The following is a 27,208-nucleotide window of genomic DNA, read 5'->3' on the forward strand; positions in this document are numbered from 1 at the left end:
ATCATTGGTTTCATGGTGCATTTGTCCAGAAATTCTTCCTCAAGGTGCCCGTGAAGAAGGTGACATATTGGGGACCCATTACCCATTGCTGTTCCTATGGTTTGGACAAAGTGTTTGTTGCAGAATGTGAAATTGTTATGGATGAGGATGAAATGGATGAGTTTGGCGATGTGTTTGGGGTGGATACCTGAGTGTTGTCTATTGCTTTGTAGATATTTTAGGAAGGCAGCCATGCCGTCATTATGAGGGATGTTGGTGATAGGGAGGTGGCATCCATGGTGGTAAGGATGGTGTTCTGAAGGAGGCTGTTAATGTTGCAGAGGAAGTTGTTCTGGAGGAAGTTGGTTGTGTCCTGGAGGAAGTTGGCCCTTTGTGTGGCGAGTGCTTTGAGGACGGTTTCTATGAGCCCTGATGTTCCTTCAGTAAGAGTACAATGGCCAGATATGATGGACCTGCCTGGGCTCCCTTGGGAGGCATGTAGAAGGTCCCTGGGGTGGTCTCATGGGGGGTGAGATTGTATAGTTTCTCTTGGAGTTGTTTGGGGAAGGATTTGATGACATCCTCTAAGTATCTGGTGAATTGTGGTGTGGAGTCTTCTTTGAGTTTCTTATAGTAGGTGGTGTCGGAGAGTGTCGATTGGCCTCACTGACATAGTCATCATGGTCAAGAACTACGATAGCACCCCCTTTGTCTGCTGGTTTGATTGTTTTCTGGTGGCTGGATTTCAGGGACTGTGTTGCTGTCCTCTCAGCGGTAGAGGGATTGTGGTGGTTGTGATTTGTGTTAAGGATTTCACAGCCAATCAATGTAACAATCAAGTGTGTGGTTTTGTCCACTGTGCGGTGTCCAGTCAGATGATTCTTTTTTTCCTATTTGCATCCGACGAAGTGGATATTCACCCACGAAAGCTCATGCTCCAAAACGTCTGTTAGTCTATAAGGTGCCACAGGATTCTTTGCTGCTTTTTTTCCTATGATTGTCAGTGGGAACACGGTAGTTGTCAGTGGTGTTGTCGTTGTGAAGGAATTCTTGGAGGCGGAGGTAGAAAAAGATTTCTTCTAGCTCTGCACATGTTCGTATGGTATCAGGTTCTGTGATGGGGCAGACGTTCAGTCCCTTGCAGAGGACAGAGAATTCAGCTCTGATTAGGGGTAGTCCTGATAAACTCATGATGTTGGTGTGTCATGGAGTGCCATGGAGTTTCCCGGGGTGGTTTTGTGTGAGTTGTGAAGTTTGTTATAGTTGGTTCCACTTGTTGGTGTTGTGTTGTTGTGTTGGATGGCTGTTGTCAGGTTTTTTGTCTGGATTGTGCAGTTGGCTTAAAGTGACAATTCCCCAGTCGTGCCACCAGATGGTGCTAAAAAGCTAAAAATGCACATTACTGTGCCAAAGTCCTCAGATAAGGTGACTCTAAGCAGAGCTTGATCCCTGCCACGAGCCAAGGGGGAGGGTGGCACAGCCCCAGAAGCCAGGGGCTTGGACAGGTGAGGCTGTGTCCATTCTAGCCTGAAAGATGGCGGCGGCGTCAGTCGGTAGCGTGTGGGGCGGTAGCTTTGCTGAGCTATGTGATCCCAGGGAGGTGGTTGCTGTCAGGTTCAAATACAGGGTCAGGCTGGTGGGGAGATGCACTTGGCTAAGAGGCTGTTGCAATACACTAGCGAGGTGCCTGGGACCCTGTCCCCCTCTTGCAGCTGAGTCCAGTGACTATACGTCCTGCTACAGACTCCCAGCTAATGGAGTTACTCTCCTAGGCCAAGTGGTAGCAGCCTGTGATCTGGCTGGTGTCTGTGCCTGGGTTAGTTACGCTGTGTATGGACTATGAACACACCCTGGGGAGCAGACTCCTCCCCGCCAGGAGGCAGATGGAATCTATTCCTTGTTTCTCTTGGGGGAATTCCTGGGTCCTTGGAGCCAAAAGCAGTTCCCCTCTGCCCCCTTCTGCGCTCCCTTGATTCAGATGGGTGGCTGCAGCATTGAGGGAACACCGGCCAGCCTCCATGAATGCCACCCCTAAAGCAGCCAGGCAGATTGTTGCTGAGCAAACTGCTGTCGTTCCCCTTGCTTGCCAGGGGCTGAGGGCTCCGTCCATGCAGCATCACTGCCAGGAGCAAAGGAGTTGAGGCTGGGCTTTCCAGGCAGGGTAGCAGCATGCTAGCTGTAGGGTCAGCAGGCTGGCCTGCTTTCAAAGCCAAGTGAAACTTACTAATAAGCTCCATGTGAGATCTCAATCCTGGGATGCATCAGACCCATGAAACTGTCTGTTTCTGGGCTCAGGAAATACCATCTGGCCCTCTTCCAACCCTCCGGGCTGGCTGTGCCTCTCTAATCTGTTAGCATCAACTGATAATTTTTCCTGCATTAACTGCATATTGCATTAATGGCGAATTAGTCACAGCGAGAGAGATTAGGAGTTGTAATTAGTGCTAAAAAAGGTGTATCAGCCTGCTCTGTAGATTCACAATCCTGCGCCTTCAGCCTTGGGCTGTTTGTGGCTGCTGCAGAATTGCCCCTTTCTGCTGTGGGGAGCAGGGATGGCTGGCCTCATTCTCAACGAGGCTGAGTGCCCAGAGGAGCCACTGATTTCAGTGGGAGACACAGGTGCTCAGCACATCTGAAAATCCGGCCGCTTGTTAGTTCCCACTGATGGAAAGAAGACCCAGGGGAGGGGACGCTGCATGGCCGGAACATCAGAGGCCCAGTTCTCTTCACAACCCCAGAGGATACTGGAAACGCCTTGCGACTCCAGTGAGTTACTCGTTCCCTGCAGCTAGGGAGGGGGGTGCCTGGCTGGAGGTGTGTTCCAGCAGGACCATGTTGATGTGTAAACTGGGATGAGAGGAGCAAATAGTGAGTTGGGATTATTGATCAGATGCGGCGACAAGGTGGAGCCGTTGCTCCAAAGCTGAGGCAATAGCCCACCCAGGCGCATGTTGACAACATGGCAAGGCTAGTAGGTCACACCTGATTTGTATCATATGGAGCCCATTGTAGCTTCATCCTCTTTAACACAGAGAGCTGGCTCACGGAGACTGCAGGTCTGTGCCTGCCGTTCTCCATCATGATCAAAGGGCAGCACAGAGCTCCACAGACCATGCTTTGCCCATGACATTGTGCAGGATAGTTGGGCTGTGGACTCCTGGAGCTGCAGACACACAGCTCTGAAATGTCTCCCATGGCCCCTTGGGCACGGTCCTCGGGGGGAGCCCCCTCTGTGCTGTGGCAGGTTGATCTTCACTGTCTCCCTCTCTTGCCTTGTTTTGCAGCTTTTCCTGGACGATGCCAAAGTGAAGAACTTCATCACCTGCTTTAAAGGTAACGCCATCCCTTCCGCACACACTGGGCCCCTGCCCCACACACCCTGATTCTGCTCTCCCTCGTTACTTCTCCAGTGAGGGGAGGATTTCTCTTCCCCCGGCTGGGAACTTGGCACTCACAAGCTAAGCAGGATTGGGTTGGGTCAGCGTTTGGATAGGAGACCCGTGGGGAAAATCTCCTGTGCCACAGGAAGTAGAGACAGTGAATCTGTAGGGAGTTCTCTCTCCTCAGAATTGTCACTCATCCAATGGGACCCTGTAGTGGTGCTCTCCCCTCTGGGCGGTGCAGACCCAGTGCTCCAGTGAAGCACTCAGGGGCGCTGTGCCGCAGGGTGCAGGATGGGGGGCTGAGTGGAGGGGGCTCTCCCCCTGAGTCAGCCTTGGCCCCACTGCCCTAGCATGGTGCTCGGAGGTGCCGTGCTATGGAAATTGCCATTTTTAGCTGAGGCGTGAAACTCAGCCCCCAAGGGTCCTTGATCAGCTGGGTCCCGTGCACTCCCTTTCCCACTGCTCTGGGGCGGGGTCTGTCTGCTGACTAGAGGGAGGCGTGGAGAGGGGTGTGCTGAACCTCGCGGTGCCGTCTTGCTCAGTGCCTTCCCCTTGCTGCCTCTTTGGAGTCTCAGCCGTGGCTGAACAGCTGTGATGATGTCAGGCAGCGCTTGGGATGGCCCAAGTGGTTCCTGGGGGCTCGTTGTAAGGACAGGCAGGCATCTGCAATCAGACAGTGCTGGCCTCCCAGGATCTCTGGCCACCGCTGTGCTCTGCTGGCCGGAATCCGTCAGACCCGTTCGCTGTGTCAACATGTTGCCCTCTAGTGGCTGCAGCCCACCAAGACTGTAAGGCTACTACTGCTGCGCGGGTGTGAGCGTGTCCCAGGCGATCACAGGTAAATCTATATTCTGCTGCACTTCCTAGGCATGGAGACAGCCTGGTGTGGCTTGTGCTGCAGGAGCTGTGGGCTGTGGTGTGAGGGTTATAACTCAGCTCAGTTCTCCAGCCCCGCCGCTAATCACCTGTGGGTCCCACTGCAGAAACACAATCTCCCTTGCTGCTTGTAGGAGGGTGTTATTCTGGGGTCTGCCTGCAGGACTCCTGCACTGGCTTCCTCCATGCTCATGGCTGCGATCTGAGCTGCGTTATTCACGAGCACAGGGGCAGAAGGGGAGCAGCCCGGCTGGGATTATGTAAGTGAGAGCCCCACAGGAACGTTCAGGGCTAAACCCGGAGATGATTCCTAAAATCCCCTCACTTAGCTCTGCTGCAGGATTTTGATCTTCCTCCAGAGCTGCACTCATCCCCTTCTCGTGCGCTGGTTTTTAAGAGCTGTGTGCTTGATTGTAATCCTTAATCAGGTTCTGAAAGTCACAGCTGGCTGATCACCAGAGACAGCTGGACTCACGTTAGTAGAGCAACTCAACCGCAGGCAAATCCCTGCTCCCCTGCACCAGCAGCCCGCTGGGCCTGGGACAGCAGGTGAGGCGAGAACGTGATTTAAACGGGTTCACGGGAGGTTGCCTTGATAGCGGTTCTCGCCTCTCATAGCCTGGATGAGCACAGAGGGGTTTGGGTTAGTGAAGCCTGTCACGCCATTGTTGCAGGCACAGAGGGTGCCCGAGGCAAGCAACAGTGGTTCGTGCCCGGAGTGCTTAGCGCCAATGAACACACCAGGGTGGAGAAGCAAGCAAAGTTTATCTGAGACCTCAAAGCGGGGCTGGGAGACTTAGCAGGCCTCAGATCCAGCACCCCTACACAAGCGGCTTTTCCCTTTTCATAAGTTGTTTTTTTTCTCTTTCTTCTTCCCCCCCCCCCATCCTTCCTCCCCCTGTAGCAGTTACGTAAGCGCAGGTGCATTAAGTAATCTTGGCCACGGCAGCTCGTTAGTAAGTTTTCCTTCTGCAGGTTATCTTGTCCTTCTGCTAAAGGTGCATAGGCCTCATTATTTCTGCTTTAGACCGGTTAGAACGGTTGCAACTGATAACGGCTGTTACACCTGGCCTTTTAGGTCGATTAAAGTTCAAACATGGAGGGACTCTTGTCTGCTGAGGCCTAAAACCAGGAAGGCTCCATACCGTTGTGGCCTTCCACCCTCCTGAGTTACTTAGGGTTATGCTTAGTGACACCAACACCATGGTACCATGTGCCCCGTTAATGTGCTACCCCCCCCAGTAACCCCACCCCTTCGTCCGAGGCTGCAGCAAATTGCCTGTTAAACCTTAAATGGGGCTTTAAGATCCACCGATTTTTTCAAATGAGCTGAAAAATGGGATTTAGACTCTAGGTCCCCATAGCCGCTTCCTGCCAATGGCCCTGCTTGGCCTGCCACTGCCACCACTTGGCAACATGCCACACCAGGCTTCTTGTGAGTCCGCTGGGGTCTGGCCGTCTTCTGAATGGGCCGCCTGTCAGCCCCCCCTTGCTGTGCTCGCCGGCCATTACATCAGCTTCCCCACTTCTTAACCACGAGCATAATCGTGAGTCCTAAACCTTCCCCTGCAGAACAGAGCAAACTGCAGCCCCCACAACTTTAAATATAGCTCTGCAGCCACAGAGACTACAGGTCCCAGCATGCAATGCAAAGTCTTCATCTGGGCTGCCTTCTTCTCTGGTCAAGATGGAGTGTTGCACCCTGGGACCTGTAGTCTTTTTGCAGGCAATGCTTATGCGCAACCCCTCACTTGGCAGATCAACCATTGAACTTTTTGCCACTGGGAGCGAAGTCTAGGTGAAGCTTGAGCTCCTAATGTGAAGTGAATTCCCCGGAGGAGGGCGCAGTTCACGCTAAGCACTTGTAATTCTCTGTGCATTTTGCACTGTTCCTCAGTAGCAGCCTTTGAACACAGGCGAATGCACTGGCTGCTCGCACACCCTGCTCGAGTGGCTGCTTGTGATTAGACTTAGAATTTAATTAAAACTTCACAGGTGCGAGCTTTGAGGGTAGAGTCATTCATTGATGTTTGTGAGATGCTGTCATGCTGCTGTGACAGCAGCTCACACAAAAGCCCCATCATCCTTTTAAATAGTGCAGGGAACTTTTGTGCAATGTATCCGTTGCCAAGACAAATAGTTTTGAGTGAACAGATGAGAGAGAACAGTGGGAGAATGGAATGCTGCTTGGGGTGAAGCACAAGAGTGTATAGGATGCATGTGTGGGCCGAACAGGCACTGCTCCTGAAAATCTTTGCCCGAAGGTTAGTCTTTAAGGTGCCACCAGACTCCTTGTTGTTTTCGAAGACACATGCATGCCTGAAGTGAGGCATCCATAGGGACTTGTGTCTCAAAAGACTCCAGTTACTGCACAAGGTCAGTAGCTTAGTGGAAGGATAAGAGAGAACCACAGGAGAATGGGAATGCTGTTTTGCACTTAGAAAATATCAGCAATTCTAATGCACTAGGCACAGGGATTCTGCTCTTCTGGTGGGCAGTGAGGTTACAGCAGTTCTGATTGGTACGTGGCTGTGACATCACCTGAATGGACATCAGCTGGCTAATCAGAACATGCCTTTGGACAATCCGTGTCCCCAGCCATGCCATCAATAGAATTGTTTGCTAAGTTCCATTCAGGTGCCCCGTGTATGCTCGCTGGTGGTAGGAGGGTTACAGAGATGTCACTGCAGGCCAGATCTGCCTTCCAACCTTTTATTACTGATGATGGGGTGCAGGGCCGTCCCTAGGGGGCTGCAGGGCCTAGGGAGGAACTGACAAATCCGTCACTTCTGGGACCGACCTGTCACTTCTGGGACCAACCGCGACAGGTAGGGGCCTGGAGTGGTTGCCCCAATTCACTGTACCCTAGGGACGGCTCTGATGGGGTGTGACCCAGATAAAACCCAGCTCAACTCTCAAATCCTGGGGGACTTTGGGGCTGACTATTAGAAAATCCTTCCGTGACCTGAGCATATCTGATCAGATTAGGCTGATCAAATAGCAAATGTGAAAAATCGGGACGGGGGTGGGGGGTAATAGGAGCCTATATAAGAGAAAGACCCAAAAATCAGAACTGTCCCCATAAAATTGGGACATCTGGTCACCCTAGATCAGATTAACTGGGACCCCGCCCCAGGCCTTCGGAGGTTGATTTTCAGAGGAGAACTGTGCTGTAATCTGGACTCCCTGAAATCTGCACATCCGCTAGTCAGAGCTGCCTCGCTTCCACAAGGCTCCTCCCACCCTAGCTGGCCTGAGGGGTCATGTTTCATCTCGTCATGGGAGCAGGGGTGCTGGAACAGTTTGTATAGTTGGGTGCCAAGAGCCATTGAACCAAACTGTAAACCAGGGGTGGGCAAACTTTTTGGCCTGAGGGCCACATCTGGATATGGAAACTGTATGGGGGCATGAATGCTGATGAAATTGAGGTTGGGGTGTGGGAGGGGGTGAGGGCTCTGACTTGGGTCCCTGTACCTCCTATTGGCTGCAGTTCCTGGCCAATGGCAGCTGCAGGGGTGGCACTTGGGGTCGGGGCAGCGTGCGGAGCCCCCTGGCTGCCCCAACACATAGGAGCCAGAGCTGGGACATGCCACTGCTTCCAGGAGCTGTGTGGAGTGGCGCAGGCTCCAGACCCCGCTCCCCGGCAGGAACTCGAGGGACGGATTAAAAGCGCTGAAGCGCTGGATGTGGCCCCTGGGCCGTAGTTTGCTCACCCCGCTGTAAACCCTGTATATGATGGAAACCACTTCAAGCCAGCGGGTGCTGCAGCCCCCTGCACCTCTAGTTCCAGCACCTAGGTGTGAGAGGAGCGACTCCTCTAGCAAAGTTTATGATCCACCATGCGTTTAAAGGTCCTGGACCAAATTCATCCCTGTGGTGACCATTAACTTACAAGGGGGACAGATTTGGTCCCTTCTCTTCAAGTGACTGAAAACGGCAGGAGATAAATTCTGCCGTTCACTGGGGTTCCAACAGCTGCTGTGTGTTACTGAGAGCAGGACACAGGGATGTGAACCTCAGGCCTCGAAGCTACAAATAACTCTCCTCTGAGTCTCCCTCCCCCAGAGCCACCTCCTTTGCATGGGATCAGAGTTGTCTGTGCTTTGACTAGAGGAGAGCAGCCCCTGAGATGACAGACCCCAGCATGCAACGTTCCCGCGTGAGCCGAGCCGCCGGGCATGTGCCGGAACTTGCCATCTGTGTAAAGCCAGTGCTGGTAACAGTAAGGCAGCGACAGGCAGCACTGTGTGTGCCAGGTCTGTCTGCGTGTCTCCCTCCCCCCCCTCCCCGACCCCACCGGGATCAAAGAAATGGGGAAAACCCTATTCTGGCTCCATAGCAGGATGAGAGCAGCTTGGTCTTGGCCATTCACCTCGACCCCTTTCACTTTGTGGGCTGCTTCCTAATGAGCAAGGGTAAAAGCCAGGCTTCACCCAACTGTGCCTCGGTTTCCCCAGGATGGCTGTGGGGCATTGCTCACTGTCTGTAGAGTCTCAAGAGCTGCAGATGAAAAGGGCTTCCCCTACATGAAGATGCAGCAATCCCTGTGAGGGCAGGTGAAGGATATTAGGGATTGCTTCGCCTGCCGGTGGAATGCAGCAGCTGTTAACAGGGCAGGCTAATGGGCTCAAGACCAACTTGTGGGGCGGGGAGCACCCTTTATTGAGTCACACGCCCTGCTCCTTGCAGCACATCGCCCCTAGCGCCCTGATGGGATGGTGGGTCATTGCTGAGTCAGGGGGAAGTGCTGGCTACTGAATCAGCACCACTTCCTGTCACATTGACATGTTCCTCGGAAATCTCCCATCCCAGAGTTTGGCCTGGTCTAACCCTGCTTAATGCAAGATCTGATTCCTAAAAGTTAGAGATTGGGGGAGCGAATAGGTCTGTCCCGCTGCTGTCAACGCCCAGGGTCTCCTGGCTGCAGGCACCTCTAGCCCTCTGACTGTCCAGCAACTGGCGCCATCTTTCTTGAGCTCCAGCTCCATCTCGGTCCATCCCAGTCCATGTTCCTTTAAAAACTGTTTGCAATTCAGTCTTTCTCGAGCAGCAGATTCTCTAGCAAAGACAACACAGTGCCTTTTGCATATTTCTTTCATTTGCACAATTACAGGGATTCAGTTCTTGCTATTAATAACTTCTGTTCACTTCTCCCCTATGTGTTAAAACCTCTGAGCCTTCTGCCTGTTTAACTCTCTCTACATCACTGATTGAAAGAGGCAGTAGAGGGCGAGTGGCTACTGTTGACTTCCCCTCGCTGTATTTTAGGGAAACAATCAGCCACAATATGCCCACCCCCTTCCTGGCACTGCTCTGAAAGAAAGCTGTTAAATTGCTTGATAAAGGAGATGAGGTGAAACAAAGGAATAAAATACACCATTAGCTGACAAAAATGGATCCACACAGCAGGGTATAAACTAATAAGTACTGGGAAGTAATTTGCTTTTGCCAAATGACTTCTCCCTGAGCTGCAGGTTTCCCATAAGCTCTCAGCAGCTCTAGCTGGCACAGTAGGGGCAGAGGCAGCATTGCTGCTAAATAGTATTTTAAAGGTGATTTGTGAATGCTTAACTGCTGTAGGACACAATTCACTGGGCAAACAGGCAACTGTGACTTTTATTACTTCATTATCTTTGTTACATAAAACTAACCTGAAAATGCATCTCGTGAGCTTGTGCCCCTTGAAAGATCTGTGAGCGGCAAAGCTGGCCAGCGTTGGCATGGGGCTTCTCTCCAGGAACAGCCCGGCAGCAGTGGGGGTGTTTAATGGGCAGATGTTCCCTGGCCAAAATCAGCTGCTTCCCCATGATCAGCCAGAGTCCTCCGCCAAAGGAGAGTCCCCTGTTCTGCCTGCCTGCTGGTGTGACTTGCTGTCACCCCTCCTTTGCGCGCACACTTCCCTGAGCTACCGTCGGAGCTTGGTTGTGCCGGTTTAGATCTCTGGCGTGACTCTGAGGGCCCTGAAGTTACTCTGGATGTCTGGGGGAGGGACTGAGAGGGGAATCTGGCCGGAGTTCTTGGGAAGCATGGTGGGCAGCACATAGGTTTCAGCAAGCAACTTGGAAAACAGGGCGACTTGCATCTCATCATAGGATTCGGGTGTCGTGTTAGGTTTCCTTCAGCCCATTCTCCACGGGTCAGTGCAAGATCAGTCCCTGTTGATTCACCAGCACTTTGCCCAGTTCAAAATGTCCCAAATGCCTTCCTTTGGGCAACTGTTCCACAGTTCAACAGGCCTTGGTGTGAGGGAGCGCTTCTGTTCGGCATGACAGGAAGGAGGGTCTGGTGGCTAAGGCATGCGCCCGTGTCGCTGGGCCACTGGACAAGTCCCTGAGTGTCTGTGGGTCTGTCCCCCATTTGTAAAATGGAGGTAACTGCACTCCCCTCAGGATGACCAGATAGCAAGCGTGAAAAATCAGACTGTAAATTCCTCGAGGACACGGCTGTCTCCTTGTATCACATGTTCAGCCCCAAACCCAACTTGAGTCCAATCCAGGTCTCTGGCTGCCATTGGAATACCTGCACTAGGTAATGACTGGCCCACACGTCTTCTCGTCTATCCCCTTGCACCACCCTCAAGAGCTCTTCTCTCTCGTTAGGGGTTTTAAACCCTTTTAAACCCTGTGGGGAATATTTCCTGCCCTGACCTATGGGGCTTCCAGTTTTTAAACCAGTTGTGTTGGTTTTCAGGAATATGTGAGATCTTGGCAATAGATTTAAAACCAAATGAGAACTAGCCTCTGACAAATGGAGGGGGCTGTGCCAGGGGGGTGATGCTGGTGAGTGAGTGCGTGGCTCATTTTCTGTAGCGCTTTCCGTGTGCAAGGCGCTTCCCAAAGACAAAAGGGCCCTATTGGAGAAGACGCAAGCTGAGGGGCACAACATGCGAGGGATGTGATCTAGGTGGCCTTGGTCACTCAAGTTAACACTAGGGGTTTTTTCGTGAGCTGGCGAGGTTCTCCCCAGGCAGCCCCAGCCTCCCTATAAGCAGCCAGTTAGTTTCTTGTAGGCCCCAAAACTAGCATGCGGAGAGGACGTGGCCCTGCAGAGGAGCTCTGGAAGGATGTTCCATGCAGAGGGAGTGGGACAGGATAGACAAAGGTCCTTCTGGAAGGAATTTCTAAGCGGGGCCTTGAGACTTGGAGAAGTGGGTAGGTGATTGGAGGGCAAGTGTGAAAAATCTGGACCAGTTTTTGTGGGGGTAGAGTTGTATGTAAAAGACAAAATCCCCAATACCGGGACATCTGGTCACCCTAAGAGTGGAGAAGAAAGGGAGAGATGCAGAAAGAGACAAGGGTGGGGGGGCTGAGGAGGAGACAGTTCTGCACGGCACTGAAAACAGAGCCAAGGAATTTGGATTTCATATGGGGAGGAAGGGGGAGCCATTGGAGGGATTCAAGGAGAGGGGTGAAATGATGAAATAAAGGAGCAAAGAACATGGTCTCCTGTTCCTTTCTCTTTCCTGCTTCCTGGCCACAGAGCAAAGCCATGAAACTGACCAGAACTTGGATGTTTCACTTTCCTGCTTTGCCCACATAGGGAGATAAGTGGGAGTCTGGCAAGAGAGGCATGCTCAGTGCCAGGCTGGCCTCGTGCCGCTCCGGTGTCACTCGGGAGTGCCCCCAGGAGGTTCCTGCTCCGTTGGGTATCAGGCTGCCCGGGGAGAGAGGGCTGATGGGGCCCCTTGGCTCTAAAGATCATGCCGACAATGAAGGGCTAGTAGCAGAGTGTCCAGAGAGCTGGAGGTGGCCGGTAACAGCAAGGGCTGATTCCTTATCCCTATACAGCCCGGAGCAGCCCGTCAGAAGAGCGCTGGAGATGCGCTGCGTGAGGTCAGCAGAGATATGAGTGCAGAGGCCTTTTAGAGATGGGAATTAATCAGGAGTGATGTTTCCCGGAGTAGCTCTGCTGCTGCCTCCCGATTAGCCTGCCAGAGCTCTGGGGATGGAAGGGGCCAGGTGCAGCATTGCTAATTTCCAAGGGAGCCATTGCTTAAAGGCCTGTAGTTGCATTGCAATAACAGGCAGTGGGGAGGAGGATGCTCCCTGAATCAGAACAGCGTGTATCCAGGAGCAGATCAGTCAGCAGGCCCGTGCGAGGCCAGGGAGCCGTGGCCTCCGTCCTCCTCAGCGTACACTTTGGGCTGGGTTTGGAGTGAATTGCAGCCAGGAGTGAGCTCCGTGCTGAGGTTCCCGAGGGCGCTCCAGAGCCCCAGCAGGGAACGTGCCTTTTGTTGGCCTGGCATATGGGGCGTCTAACAGCCGCTCGTTGACAGGGGGAGGTGTGTGGGTAAAACAGGCTTCAGCATTGCAGTGTGCACCGATCTAGTTCACTGGCCTCTGAACGCCCTGTGGTTTCTCTCTGCTTCTCAGATAAGCAGTTCCTCACCTTCTTCTTCAAACAACTGCAGCTGAACCGGAGTGGACGCTATCAGGACGCCTTCCCCTACCTCTCCCCGTGCGGCCGAGAGCACAACTTCGTGCGCTGTGACGACCGCCCCATTGTCTTCACCCACCTGCTGTGGGGCCAGGCGGGTGAGGAGCTGCTCTCCTACTGCGGCGGCGGAGACAGTCTGGTGGTCAGCTTTGAGCCGGAGAAGCTGGTGATGTTCCCCGAGAACGGGCGGGTCTATCACCCGGCCCCGCAGAAAGCCGGCGGCGTGGGGCTGGTGAAATCAGCCCTGGCCTTCGAGCTGAGCCCCTGCTTTGAGTACAGCCAGGGCGCCAGCGGGCCCCCCACCCACTTCCGCTGGCAGGGCAAGCGCTACACCCTCACCAATGAGCTGGTGCAGCTGATCCGCTTGAACAGCAGCGCCTGAGCCGGGGCATCACCCATGAGGCTGCCTGGCCCTGGGGACAGAGCAAGGACTGGCCCATATGCAGCTACGCTGGCTGCTTTGCAACAGCCTGAGGACAGCACCTCCCTGGCACTCACTGGAGCAGATCTCTGCAGCCCACCCCCTGGCTGCCCCACCATATGTATGTCACTTGGGCCAAGCAGCCCTGGGGTTGGCTGCTTGAAGGGCCTCCATGGGCCTCTTCTCCAGCGGGGATGGGACTGCCCTCGAACCCCAGGGGCTGCACGTAAGGCTCTCGATTGGGCTAGGCGACCATGAGCTCCGACAGCCACCTCTTGTGGGACCCGAAGGGAAGCGACAATGCAGTGGCTCTTGTCCCCTCTGGTCCAAGCAGATGGTCAAGCCAGAGGTGAACGGAACCTCTGATTTGCTGTCGCACGAGGAGCTGGGCTGGGATTCTGTCCCTGGAGAGCAGAGCGGGGTGGGGCAGACCCAGAATCCATGTTCCTTCACCTGTGGCCCTACAAACCCCACAGCCCAGGGCCCCTCTCCTCCCTCACCCCTCCCCGTTTTAAGGATCTGCAGATTCTGTGTGAGCCCAGGGCCTGCTGCATTGCTTGGTGTGTGGTCACTGTGTCTGCCCTTCCCTAGAGCAGAGAGCGGTGAGTGCTGTGGGGAAAGACCCTGCTGCTCTGCCCGCTCCCCCGCACCGAGCCAAGAACAAATCTGCCCTATCCATAGCAGGAGAGGCAATGAGAGGCTGCTGGGAGTGGAAGGACAGACTCAGTGCCCCGAGCCAAGTGCCCGCACCCCATTGCTGTGCTCGTCGGCTCCTCGCCATGGGGCCCGTGGTACTTCGTGCTGGTAGCGATCCCCGCCTAGGCAGGCTCCGCTGAGCTCCTGGGTGGCTGAGTGGGATGGCTCGTGGGAGCCCAGTGGCGCTTGCAGGGAGGCCCCGGCGTGATTATCTCTGGCGTGCGCTGAACTGGGATTAGTCTGGGGAACCAGGAGCTTAAGCTGCTGTAATAACGGTGTTTAAAAAGCTCTCTGCCGTTTCATAACCACGTGCTGCTGATAACCCACTTTCGGAGAGGGGCCTCAGTTGGTGCCTGAAGGATGGAGAATCTTTAGCCAGGGCCGCCCAGAGCCCCAGGCTCCACGCAGCGAGATGGGCAGGGTCTCCCCTGGGAAGGGGTTAACCTGCCCCCTCGGGATCAGCACCCCAAGCCCACTGTGGTAACTCCTGGGCTTCACTCGACCCCATGGCCTGTGGATCCCCCTCCCCCGCCTCTGGGTGCCAGGCTGCAGACTTGGGCCTCCCCTTGGGGCTGGCGGGGATTGCGATGTCCCTTGTCACCCTCTGCTGGCTTCCGCCCCAGCCCCTAGCACTGCCTGTAAATGAGAGACTGTTCGTGTCTGTCCAGCCATGTTGATGGGAGGGCTCGATGCACTGCCCCCAGGGCTGCCAACCCAGCCACCTCCAAGCTGCTAAATAAATGCTGGGTCGGTCCCACCCAGGTGTCTTTTAATGGGCCTGATCCTGCCCCCTCCTGCAAGGTGGCAAAAGTCCCATCAGCCTTTGGGGTTTTGCTGATCTCTGGCCCAGGACGTTTCCTGTTTGGGGGCTCGGGATCCCAGCACACTGCCCGCGTGCCACTCACACTGCAGATCCAGGCTGCCTTACGCGTGTGATCGACACCAGCAGGCCAAGGCCTCGTGCCAGCCCACCCCAGGGGTTTGAAACCACCCTCTGCTGCCCCAGCACAGAGCACGGTCGGGTTCCCTGCCAAAACCAATCGCTGCGCGAGCTTGCTGAGCTGCTCAAACCTCCTCTTAAAAGGCTTTTTTCCCAAGGACTTAAAGCTCCTTGACAGCTTTCGAGCGGGACCTTAACCTTAGCCAGGATGCAGTGCCTCCAGCATCTGTTAGCAGCAGCCAGCCCAGCAAGCCTCAGAGCCTATTTTTAGCCAGGCCAAAGCTTGGCAGCAGTGCGGCGTCAGAGGGGCATTGCCCGGAGTTAGCACAATTGGGGTGGGAAGCACCAGGCCAGCAGACTGGGATCTGTGAGCCCAAGGGGCGTGTGCTCCTTTCCATGGGCTCGCACGAGCTTCATTGCCCCCTTGGCTGCTGGCTCGATGCAGGAGTCAGGCTGCCGGGTTCTCTGCTGTGGGAATGGATGAGTTGCCTCGCCTGGAATTTTCACTCTGATTGTAGGTGCCTCTGCTTTTGGTATCCAGGTTGAGACCCCTCCAGCTGCTACTTCAGAGGGGCTGAGCACAGTGGATAGGGTGGGTGTTCAGCACCTTTAAAATGCCTCACGCTGGGCACCCAGCACCCGAGGCCCTTTGCTGCCTGCGCCTCCGTTTGCGCAGTTGTGAAATTGGGCCAGTGTTGTCACCCTTTGTGAGAGGCCCCAAGATCTCTTTGTGCAAAGCCCCATCTGAGCCATTGGGCCGTGTCACTGCTCCAGTGAACGCTGTCCGCTGGGGGACTAGGCCCTCGGCACCAGGCCGGCAGCAGTCAAGTGGTTAATGAGTCACGTATGTTCCCCTCTGGAACAGGCCGCTCGCCGAGTGGGTGGATGCACTCAGCCTTCGGCAAAGTCTGTCCCTTGGTTATGATTCCTCTGAATGGAGAAGCCCAAGTGAAGAGAGGCCAGAGTGGGGGAGGTCACCCAGCAGAGTGAGTGGGGAGACGCCAACCGGGCTGCATTGGTGTGAACCGCGCAAGTCGGTCCCAGCGCCCCCTTCCCGAGTGGGGCGGGATAAACTGGAGTATTGCACTTGATTGCTGTGCACTGGATGTGCTGCAAACAGCTGCTCCGCTCGGCTGCCACTTTCTGACGCTCGCACACACGCGCACACACCCATGCACACAGCTGGGGGCTCGGATTGGAACAGTTTGGTGTTTTTTCTGTGACAACCACTCAGTAAATAAATGATTGGCAGCGACCCAGCCAGGGGTGGGCTGATTTCTTTGATGTTATCACTGTTGTGGGGTCCAAGCTTCCCACAGTTCAGGGATCCAACCTTGCTCTCCAGCTAGCAGCCTCTCCGTCCGCCAGTCACCTGTGCGGACAGCCCCCACCCACTGTCTCCCCTAGGAGTCGAGTTTGTAGCTAGGGAGGAGGCAGCTGAATTGCTGTACTGAGCAGTCCCTGGACTCCAGCCCAGCCTGGCCAGCAGTGCTCTGTTGGCTCCTCTGTCGGGCATTCTCAGGGCTGCTATTTCATCTCCACTCTGGCCACAGAAAACAATCCAGCCTGGCAACGTGGGGGGAGGCGGTGCTGAGCCCGCCCAGTGGCAATGAACATGGAAGCCACCACCTGTCAGGTGCAAGGGGCCCCGTGCATGGCTGGCGGCTGGTTCTCCTGAGTCCCAGCGTGTGATGGGCCCTGCTGCCTTCTGTTCCTTTTCACGCTCTAAACAAGACAGGAACGCGTCTGAGACAAGGAGGAATGAATTCGTGGGAGCACCTCTACTCCTGCCAGGGCTGTGTCAACCCCCAGCTTCATTCGAGGATGACGGTCAGCATGCTCCCTTGGGCTCTCCCAGCTGAGAGGCCAGGACAGAGCAGGGGCCGAGGGACAGGAGTTTTCCTCTGAGTAGCATTGCAGGGAACCAGCAGAAAATCACTACCACCACCCCCCGAGTCTTCCTTCCCATCTGGGTTTCTGCCACTGCTGATTTTACATCCAGCCGCTGGCTCTAAATTCTCTGCTCCTGCTGCCGACTGCTGCTCCTGCAGCAGGAAGGACCATGCGGGGGTGTTCGAGCTGCAGGTGCTCAGGCTGCAATGCGAGGGAGCTGAGGGGCGTGGAGCCATGGCTGTGCTGGAAAGGGGCATGTGCACCACAGATCTCAACTGAGTGGCCTGCCAGGCCGGCTGCGCCAGTGACACATCCCATGTGTACATACATAACGGGTGGGTAGCGTGTGGTTCCTAACCACAGCAGAGGCAGCGTGTACTAAAGGGCTCTTTGGCAGGGGGTGAAAGGCAGAACAAGAACCCGAGGGCTGGAAGTTAAACCAATTAGATATATTTTTCAGTCAGGGTCAGTAGCCACCAAACCAAAGGGTGGATTCTCCATCTCTTGAAGGCTTCAGAGCCAGCACAAGGCCGTTGGCTGCACTGGGTGTTTTCCCGAGTGCGTCCCTTTGAGGAGCGCTGCAAAGGCCTTTCAGCTGGCTCCACCCACCAGGTGAGTCGAGGCCCCAGGTGAGTTTTCTTTGGCCTCAGTTCAGGGCCAACTGAAGAGCAGCAGGACCAAGTGGTGCATCTACCCTATGTCCTTCGTGCAAACAAAGCTAAGTGTGCACAGCCCAGGGTCAGAAAGCTGCTGACGAGGGTCGCGGCCTGGAGTCGGGTGTATTGTAATTACTGCTCACATCTCTGCGCGCTCCCGTTCGTTGGGCGATAGCAGGCGAACCAAGAGGCGGGTGAAGTGCAGGGAAATGAGCCTCATTACACTGGAATAGCCGCCGAGGGCAGGTGCTTGAGCCGTGTTGCTCAACACCCTGGAAACGAGCCTGGACAAAGCACAAATTGGTGCCCGGAGGGAATACGCTGTTCTGGCTGGGAGACGGGCTGGCTGGGCCTCGGCCTCCGCCCACTCTGAGTACGTGTTAGCCCCGGGCCGGCTGGCCACGTACGCCGGCCCTGCGTGTAGCTGCACGCTCCAGTCTGCTGCTGAAATCCCCTGGTGCTGGGGAGCAGGGGGACGTCTGGGAACGAGGTCAATTCTGCTTCAGCCCAAGGGCCTGGCCCTGCGCCCGCACCGGGGGAAGTTCAGCCAGTGCTGGCGTCATACACTGCACACGTCCAGTCTGTCCTTCCCACGGCACGTCACCTGAGAAGATCTCTGCGTGTCCTCCAGGAGGGCTAGTCGCAGACCAGATTGCTTCTTTCTCCCTTGGCTTTAGAGCTGTTTGAAACAGAGTGACACATTTCTCACCAGGAGAGGCTATTGGGGCTGGATAAGACCCACTGAAGAGTTATCTAGTGACTAGGCACCGCTGAAGACAAGATACTGGTGTGCAAGGCCCAGCAGGCAGGAGGGGAGGGATGGCTCCACCCTGGGTACTTGTGGCTCAGGACACGAGCGATGCCAGGGTGCAGGCACGGCTGCCCCTGCTGGCGCCACTTGGGCAGACTCGCTGGCACCGTTGCCTGGGACGTGAACACACCACAGGGGAATGGACGCATGCGCCGCATCGTGAAGAACACTGGTTACTGGAAGGCCGGTGGCCATTTCACTCATACGCTGTCTCTCGCCCTGAGGATTGGAATGGCAGAACCAGCTCATTTCCCCAATCGAAATCCACCTTCGGGGCAGGGCCTGAGACTGAGGGGTGCTGGTAAAAGCAGTGAGTGGCTGAAAATGAGGGGGTTCATATGGAACAGGGTAACTAGCTGTGACGATGCAGTTGTGGCGGGACCCAACTGAGAGTGCTAATTCAGGACCAATTGCTCAAACAAGGCAGTCAAAGCCCAAGGCTGGGGTTTTTCCACCTCTAAGGCAAACCAAACCAGCCAGACAAAAAAGACTTTGGTTTCACCCCACTGGCTAACCACAAGTCACACAAGCAATTTCCTTACACACTCCAGTCTCCCAGTATCACCACCAGTCCCACTCGTCCTGGGGATGAATGGTTATGAAAACCAACATCCCAGTAAAAGAAAAGGTTCTCTTGATCCCAAAGGACCAAGCCCCAGACCCAGGTCAATATACACATCAGATCTTACCTACAAATCACACTGGTGCCAATCCTTTAAAATCTAAAATCTAAAGGTTTATTCATAAAAGGAAAAAGATAGAGATGAGAGCTAGAATTGGTTAAATGGAATCAATTACATACAGTGATGGCAAAGTTCTTAGTTCAGGCTTGTGGCAGTGATGGAGTAAACTGCAGGTTTAAATAAAGTCTCTGGAGAACATCCCCCGCTGGGATGGGTCATTCAGTCCTTTGTGCAGAGCTTCAGTTTGTAGCAAAGTCCCTCCAGAGGTAGGAAGCAGGATTGAAGACAAGATGGAGATGAGGCATCAGCCTTATATAGGCTCTTCCAGGTGTAAGAACACATCTTTGTTCTTACTGTGGAAAATTACAGCAAAATGGAGTCTGGAGTCACATGGGCAAGTCCCTGCACTTTGCTGAGTCACAAGGCATATCTGTCTTCTCTCAATGGCTCAGTTGTGTAGCTGATGGTCCTTAATGGGCCATCAAGCAGGCTAGGCAGAGCTGACACCAACTTGTCTGGGGTGTCACCCAGAACTACACCACTAATTTGAAATACAGACAGTAAAGAGCCAATACTTATAACTTTAAGTACAAAATGATACAGACATACAGACAGCATAATCATAACCAGTAACCCGTAACCTGGTCTTAGACACCTTATATGACCCCCTTTACATGAGATTTGGTGCCACCACAGGACCTTGGTTGCAAACCATGTTCTATATGGTCCCAGTTTATACCAATAACATCACACCAGCCCATGGAGTTGGTGAGCTCCTGTCAATGTGGCCAGGGAGGGGCAGTGGCATGGGGTGGTTGATCCCTTGTACGGGGAGTCAGGGCCCTGCCCGCCTGCCCATGACAAACTCCTGCAAAGGGAGGCAGTTGAGTGACTAAGGAGCCCATGGGCCTGAGAAAAGGCCATGAGGGCCCAGCTGCAGGGAGGTGTCCCAGCAAGTGACACACTCAGAGGGGAGAGGCGCCCCCAGGCTAGGGCTGCGAACCACACACCCTAGGGAGGAGGCTGGGTAACCCCCTGAGCCCAAGGCGAGAGACTTTAGTTCATGTTTCTTTGGACTCTGTAGAAGCTCAGGGGGCAATCCTGTCTTGCCTGCTTTGGGATGGTGTGGAGTTCTTCAGGGGTCCTGAAGGAAAGGAAACTGAGGCAGGGTGCGTGCAGAGCCATGCTGAGCACATGGGTGTTGTGCTTCAACAAGCAGGAGTCACAAGAGCACGGGGCAGGGCAAGCTGCTCCCAGATCCTGCCCTCCAGAGGGGAGAGAGGAGCTCAGCCTACATGGCCCGTTCAGTCCCTCTGCAGGTGCGATGTGGACACCAGGGGCCAGGACTCATTTCACTAGTGATCTTGCTGGACTCAGGACTCCTCCCCCTATAAGGCTCCCCCAGGGCAAGTGGGGGGCGCTGGCACTGCCCAGCCTGTGCCTGCCTCGGGATACCCAGAGCATGCCCAGCTGTGTCAATCTGGCATGAGAGGCGGGCACAGGGCAGAGGGGGCCCAGCATGGGGTGGGGATGGCATGCCGAATGGGGAGTTGGGGGGCAGCAGGGCCCCCGAGACCTGATCCCCGTTTGCCACCAGAGCTGCTCATTCGAGATGAACAGCCTGTACGTTCAGAGGGAAAACAAGCCATTAGTGCCAGTCTTAAGAGCTTGGCAGGCAGATGATGCGTGTGACGCTGGCACTGCTGGCTCTCAAGGCCACACGCCAGCTGTTGGGATTCCAGCAAAGAGCCGACTGCAGAGTAGGAGGCGGTGCCCATGGCACAGCTGGGAGCCCCAGGGATGTGGGGAGCCCAGCGTCCAGCCAGATCCTTCTCCATCCTGCTGGCTTCCAAACCTCACTGACTGCAGATGCCCCTAACACCGCTGCCCCTATGGGAAACTGAGGCACAAACCCATCCAGTACCCCAGAGAGATTAACCCACCGTAGTCTGGGCCATCCTTGACCCCAATGCTCAGTTCTCAGCTCAGTCTACTGAGTCGGCATCACCATGGAAGGGCTGTGGGGCACACGCTGATCCCCACTGTGGGAGGGGGAGCAGAGCCCGTGCGCCTAAGAAGATGCGGGGGAGGGGAAGAAATGGAGCTTGGGGGGCTGCAGGAAAGGAGGAGACAGAAAACACCCAAGGGCTAGGGAGGAGATGCAGAGCGTCTTGTGGCAGCAGGGGAACTGATGTCACAGTCACGTGGGGATGGCGGAGGGCAATAAAACAGGCTAAAGCCCTCCAGCCAGCCCCACACGGATGGCATTTGGGGCTAACCCCTGGGGCAGGTTAGTCCAGAATTGGCCACTGGGGGGTTTCTTGCACCTCCCTCAGATGCAGTGGGAGCGGCAGGGGACTGGGGTAGAGGGACCACGGGGTCTGATCCAGGCTGGTGGGGCCCACACTCGTGCGAGTCCCAGTGCATGCTGGGACAGGGTAGCTGGGCCCATCTGCAGTACAAACGCACCTGATTGCAGGTGGCCTGGCCCGTAGCTCTGCCCCGACCCAGGGAAAGCTCTGGAAAATTCCTGGTTACGCTGCAGGGCCCATCGGACCTGGCTCGGTTGTCTCTGTAGCAGAGATGGGTCCGGGGGTTGGGGGTGAGTGCTGTGCTGTCCCCCAGCTGGGCAGGGATACCGGGGGGAAGCTACTTGGTCTCTCTCAGCTCCCCATGAACTAGGGCCGATGAGCTGCCCCTGCGGGGGCGGGGCTGCGAACGAAAGTTTGTGCCCCTGGGCCAGCTCCTTGAGCCATAAGAGCATCCCACAGGGATGGCCAAAGCAGCGGATGTGAGCCAACCGCTCGTTTAGCCCCGTCTGCTCGCTTAGCCTCGTCCGCTCTCTTAGCCCCAACCGCTCACTAGCCCCAACCGCTCGCTTAGCCCCATCCGCTCGACCAACCACTCACTTACCTCAACTGCTCACTTAGCCCGTCCGCTCGCTTAACCCCAACCTCTCGCTTAGCCCATCCAGTCGCTTACCCCAACCGCTCGCTTAGCTCATCCGCTCGCTTACCCCAACCGCTCGCTTAGCTCATCCGCTCGCTTAACCCCAACCTCTCGCTTAGCCCATCCAGTCGCTTACCCCAACCGCTCGCTTAGCTCATCCGCTCGCTTACCCCAACCGCTCGCTTAGCTCATCCGCTCGCTTAACCCCAACCTCTCGCTTAGCCCATGCAGTCGCTTACCCCAACCGCTCGCTTAGCTCATCTGCTCGCTTACCCCAACCGCTCGCTTAGCTCATCCGCTCACTTAACCCCAACCTCTCGCTTAGCCCATCCAGTCGCTTACCCCAACCGCTCGCTTAGCTCATCCGCTCGCTTACCCCAACCGCTCGCTTAGCCCGTCCGCTCGCTTAGCCCCAACCGCTCGCTTAGCTCATCTGCTTGCTTACCCCAACCGCTCGCTTAGCCCATCCGCTCACTTATCCCAACCGCTCACTTAACCCACTCGCTTACCCCAACTGCTCACTTAGCCCCAACCTCTCGCTTACCCTGTCTGCTCGCTTAGCCCAACTGCTCAGTGACCAGAGTGGCAGTGGGACCCGCAGAGCAGGAGGCTCTCAGCACCGGGCGGCTCGAATGCTGCCGCTAGTTGTCCCTGCCCCTGCTTGGCCCGGTGCTGCGGTGGTTCAGGGATTGGACGGTTGGCTTTCCAGGCAGAGGCCGGACACAGCAGCTGTGGCCATAGGGTGGGGGTGGCAGGTGGGGGGCAGGGCAGGGGATTATCTGCTGGGGAGATTTTTTCCATGTGCCATAAAATGCACCATGGGGATGTTCAAAATGTTTCTTTGCTACGTAGTAGGTGAAGATTTCATTGGTGTGAGAAATAACAATCCTAGAGCTGGCAAATCTGCCAGCACCCATCAATCCCAACCTACAGGCCCCCTGCTATTCCATCTTTGGGCTCCCCCCACAGCTCTGCCAGTGCCCTTAAATCCCAGCCCTTACCCCCACTATTATTCCAGCTCCGGGCTCCCTCCACCCCTACACCAGGTATGCCGGAGCTGCTCATTTCTGAACTGCAGCACAAAGAGGCAACTGGAAATTGGGCATTTCCTAACTTTTGCAGGCTTGACTTTGCCACTGTCACATGACAGCTGGCCTGTAACAGGGCGCATTGGCCCTATAAGCCAAATGAGGATCCAGGCCCAGACTGAGTTGAATTGTGGGAGTTGTAGTTCCTGGGGCTGATGGGAGCTGTAGGCCTCACAGCCAGGAATGCTGGGAAGGGAGGCTGTATATAAACAGCTCCTTTCCCTCATTCCATGGCAGGGAGTGAGAGTGGTGCTGTGAAGGGTGGCTGGGAAAATGCCCTGGGGAAAAGGGGGAATTGCTTGGGCCCATGAGCCAGGCTTCCCCAGTAGCAGAGCTGAAGGATAGAGCCTTGCAGGGAGGGGTGTGGGATTAGCCTTGGTGCTGGTGTTTTCACCAGTGGCCCAAGGCTGGTGGTCTCAGTGAGGGAAGGGTGGGAGCTTGACTCTGAGGGCTCCCCAGTGGTGCTGCTGTTATATCCTGGAGAGGTGAAAGTTGGGAACTCTCTGCAAGCCTGGCCCTCTGAACACTTGTTCTACTGGGAGGTGTGGCACTGGACCTAACCTCTTCTGGTGAAAGGGAAACTGAGGCAGCACAGCCAGAGGTAAGTGACTCCTGAGTCTGCCCCAGAACCCCCATGCACACCCCCTGGGGATGTTCCCTGTCATGCCATGCAGAGCTTGCTAGCCCCTCCCTGCTATCTGCACAGCTCCCCATGCCCCCAATCTCCTAAATGCCTACTTAGAAGGCCTCTGTTGCTGCTATGCTGCTGACACTCATGAGATAATTTTCACACACTCCAGGAGCTGGGGGAGTGCCAAGCCCTGCCCTGCAGATGAGGAGGTGCCTCATCTGGGCTTGTGCACGAAGCCTGCGTTGGTGCCAGGAACTGAACGCAGGTCTCCTGGCTCCCAGCCCAGTGCCTTAACCAGAAGCCTCCTAGTCTGCCGCCTCCCTTGCTCCCTCCAGCCCTGGGTGCTGGGGTGAGGAGAGGGGCTGCTAACCCCCCTGTGTCAATGAGAGGGAGGAAACTGGGGACATCCCTGTTGGCAAATGGAGTCACATTCTCTTCTCACAGCATCAGCCTTTGGGGGTTGTTTAGCACTGTGGGAGGGTGTCAGCTCCCCTTTTGCCCTGGCCCTGCCCCAGCCGGCTGAGCAAGAGCTAGGGTAGGTTAGAGGTATCGGTGATTTAGTAGGGGGTGCTCTCCATTCTGTGTGCTGACCCCAGGCTGGCACTAGGGGGTGCTGTAGGGAGTGGGGTGGGGGGACTCTGTAGAGGATGCCTGCCCCTGGGAGTCACTGCTGACCCCAGAGCTAAGGGGCGCTGTGCTGCAGTGAGCTCCCCACTGGGGCCATCTCCCAGGGCAGATCAGACTCTCTCTGTAAGTGTCCTAAGTGTGATGATTAAGTGTTGGAGCTTATTCCCCCGCCTGAGAGCTCTTCCTACCCTGGCTTGAGATGGGGCTTGGAGGCTGGGTAGAGGAGAGAGAAGTTGCCAAACGGCCTGCTGCGGTGTGAATACGTGCATGGCTGTGGATGCCCCAGCAGCACGCCGTGTGCACACTCCCTCAAGTGCTCACGGCCTGTTTTGGATCTTGCTTTCTTGGCCACCATCCCTGATCCTGCCTGAGGGGGGATCATCTGGGTAAACGAAGTGACATTCTAGAAATTCATGAGCTCTGCTAATTGAGTTGATCTAGGTAAATTAGTGCAATTAGAACGGCTCTGCAGAAAGCAGCTGCTTTGTTCGCCAGCTCTTGTCTGATTGGCACAGTGCTGGGGATTAATATCTCATACGGATACAGCTCCTGCTTCCTGGCCATCTCGGGGCTCAGCATTAGAAGGTGATCTCACACCTTGTCTCTTTCCACCTGCTTGTCTAACAAGCCCAGGCAGCAGCGATTTTGATCCCTGCTCCTTCAGAGCAAACACCTCTGCCACTGGAGCTGAGGAAGTAACTCCTTCGGCTGGTAGCAGCAGTTGGCTCTTACCCTCAGAGGGGGCCCAGCCACCAGAGCAGGAGGTGAGACAGACTGCTAGGGTGGGTTGTCCTGGCTCAGTTAGCATTGGCCTCCTCTGTGACCCTTCCCATAGTCTCAGCATGCTTGATGCGAGTGCTCTCGTCCCGCTCCTGGTGTCTGGCACGGTCTCCTTGGAGCTCTGCCTCAGCAACTCTTTCATGACATGGAGTTTGCTGAAAAACCCTCCTCTCTCTGCAGCACAGCACCTCTAGGTCCTGTACTGACTTAAAGGGGAGAGCGCCTCCTACTGAGCCATCCCTGCAGCACTGCACCCTGCACACTGGCTCCCTGCTGAGCCACCCCCTGGCAGCACAGCGCCTCCATCCCTGATGCAGAGGAAAGAGCAGCCGTACAATAACACTTCCTTCCTTTTGGGCAGGGTCCCTGTCTGGCTCTAAAATATCTGCAGAGCAGCAGCAATGCAGATTGTCCAGTGGCTCTGGATGGTGCTGTCCATGTCCCCTTGTCCCTAGTGCATCCTCCATGGGCCAGCCAGTTCTCTCTAGCGATCACCCCATTTCTGGCCCTGCCTCTGGGGATTGTCTCCCCCCATGAACACTGCCCCTGCTTATGAAACTGCTGTGAGCTCAGCGCTGCCCGATAACCCCTGGGGCTGCCCTGCAATGTGCATGCTGCAGCCTACAGTACCAGCCCTTTGAGGGCTCCCTGAACACTGGCTGTGCCATGGCTCTCTAAGCCAGTGTTGCTGCTAATTGAGTTTTACTAGCAACTTTACTGCTCTCCATTAACACCCATTTAATGGGTTCTCGGCCTGGCAGCAGGTCCCTGGACACGTCTGTCTCATGTAGCCGCTCCCGGTGGGTGCCTGGGGGCGAGGTCTTTCCTGACCAGGACGGGCCTGCCTGCCAGCCTTGTCCCACGGGTGCTCGCAGGACAGTTGATCCGGATCGAGCTGGGGGCCATGATGTCAGCAGCAGGGTTTGGGCTCACTGCGCCCACCCCCGACTCCCCACTCTGTTGCCCATCACCTCCATCCAGCCCTGGTCACTCCGTGAGCTCTGAGTGCAGAGGGTGGGAGGTTGGGTGCTGGCCCTAGGATGCTAACTGCACTTCAGTTAGACTCCTGCAGCTGGCCCAGGCCAGCTGACTTGGGCTAAGGGGGCTGTTTAATTGCAGAGTAGATGTTTGGGCTCAGGCCGCAGCCCCAACTCCGGCCCTGCCACCTCGCTGGGTCCTGACTCCCAGAGCCTAACCCTGAACGTCAACATGGCAATTAAACAGCCCGAGTCAGCTGGGCTGGGCCAGCTGTGGGTTTTCAACTGCAGTGCAGACAAACCCTCTAGTGTCTCTGCAAGCACCCGGTATGTGAAGTCTGCAGGCAAATCCATTGCTGGGGCAACCATTTGAAAACATTGCCTTGCCTCATTTTGCTCCCTGATCTGCCTTCCTTTCCCTGCAAGTGGTAACATGCCAGTCTCCTTCCAGCCAGGGATATCCAAGCACTTGGCAGACATCCGTGATCTGCCTCTGACAAGTTGTGAGTCTGACTGGGGTAGGGGAAACTGAGGTACAGAGCAGGGGAGTGACTCATCCACAGCTGTGCCAGCAGTCTGTGTTAGAGCCAGGAGCGCTGAGAGAGAGCCCCCTAGGAGAGGCTGCCCGCGGTTATCGATGACTTTCCGTCCCCTTCCCCCATCCCCAGACCCCATCCCCACACTAGGCTGCGAACACACTGGCTTTAGCCTGTGTGGCTGAGTTTGGAACCAGTCGGAGGCTATTTGGTAACTCCTAGGAATGCTTTGGCCCTTTCAATACTTAGCTGTACCCTGAAGAATAGCCCACGGTGCTTCCTCGCTGTGGTGCGCTTGACAACCCTTCATCACTGAAGAGGAAACTGAGGCAAAGCTAAGTGCTGCATGGCTCCAGCAGATGGGCCCCTGCCCACACTGCCTCTGGAGCACCCCTCTCGGGTAGCAAGCAGCTTTGACTCCCACTCCACGGGTTTCTGGACACTTTGCAAACCCTGGGGATATTCTGCCAGGGGCAGGCCTGCTGGTGTGTGACTTTACCCATCAGCCTCGCTTCCCCACCATGGAGACAGCTGGGAGCCAGGAGCTGCTAATTGCAGTGAAATTATGTATTGGATTTATCGACAGAAAGTTTAGCACAATGGGCTAGTTAATTACAATGATTCCTGGCAGCCTGTGAGTGCCACAAAAAGAGACATGTGAGTGCTGATAGCTGGGCTGATATGGGTGCTGAGGAGTGTTGCTTAAAGCTAAGCAGGAGGGAGCCGTGGTCAGCATTTGCCCCAGGCCCTGCAGGGGCCCCCTGAGAATATAGTATTCTATAGTTGTTATAAATAGATAGCTAAGGGTTAATGTTTCTTTTACCTGTAAAGGGTTAACAAAGGGAA

The 27,208-nt window shown here is 55.4% G+C and overlaps 1 protein-coding gene across 1 annotated transcript; it reads left to right on the forward strand.

Moving 5' to 3' along the window:
• Positions 1–1,443: 1,443 nt before the first annotated feature.
• Positions 1,444–15,986, forward strand: C2H8orf82 (chromosome 2 C8orf82 homolog). Its single transcript, XM_075063303.1, has 3 exons — positions 1,444–2,745; positions 3,264–3,312; positions 12,611–15,986. Exons 1-3 carry the CDS (start codon positions 2,644–2,646, stop codon positions 13,054–13,056), a joined length of 597 nt encoding a protein of 198 aa, XP_074919404.1. The 5' UTR covers positions 1,444–2,643; the 3' UTR covers positions 13,057–15,986.
• The last annotated feature ends 11,222 nt before the right edge of the window (positions 15,987–27,208 follow it).

The sequence above is a fragment of the Chelonoidis abingdonii genome, chromosome 2, assembly GCF_003597395.2.
Source record: "Chelonoidis abingdonii isolate Lonesome George chromosome 2, CheloAbing_2.0, whole genome shotgun sequence".
Classification (NCBI taxonomy): Eukaryota; Metazoa; Chordata; order Testudines; family Testudinidae; genus Chelonoidis; species Chelonoidis abingdonii.

Coding starts and splice junctions, on each gene's coding strand:
- C2H8orf82 (XM_075063303.1), top strand. CDS start 2,644: ATGGAAAGAAGACCCAGGGGAGGGGACGCTGCATGGCCGGAACATCAG. Junction 2,746..3,263: donor GGAAACGCCTTGCGACTCCA/GTGAGTTACTCG, acceptor CTTGTTTTGCAG/CTTTTCCTGGACGATGCCAA. Junction 3,313..12,610: donor CTTCATCACCTGCTTTAAAG/GTAACGCCATCC, acceptor TCTGCTTCTCAG/ATAAGCAGTTCCTCACCTTC.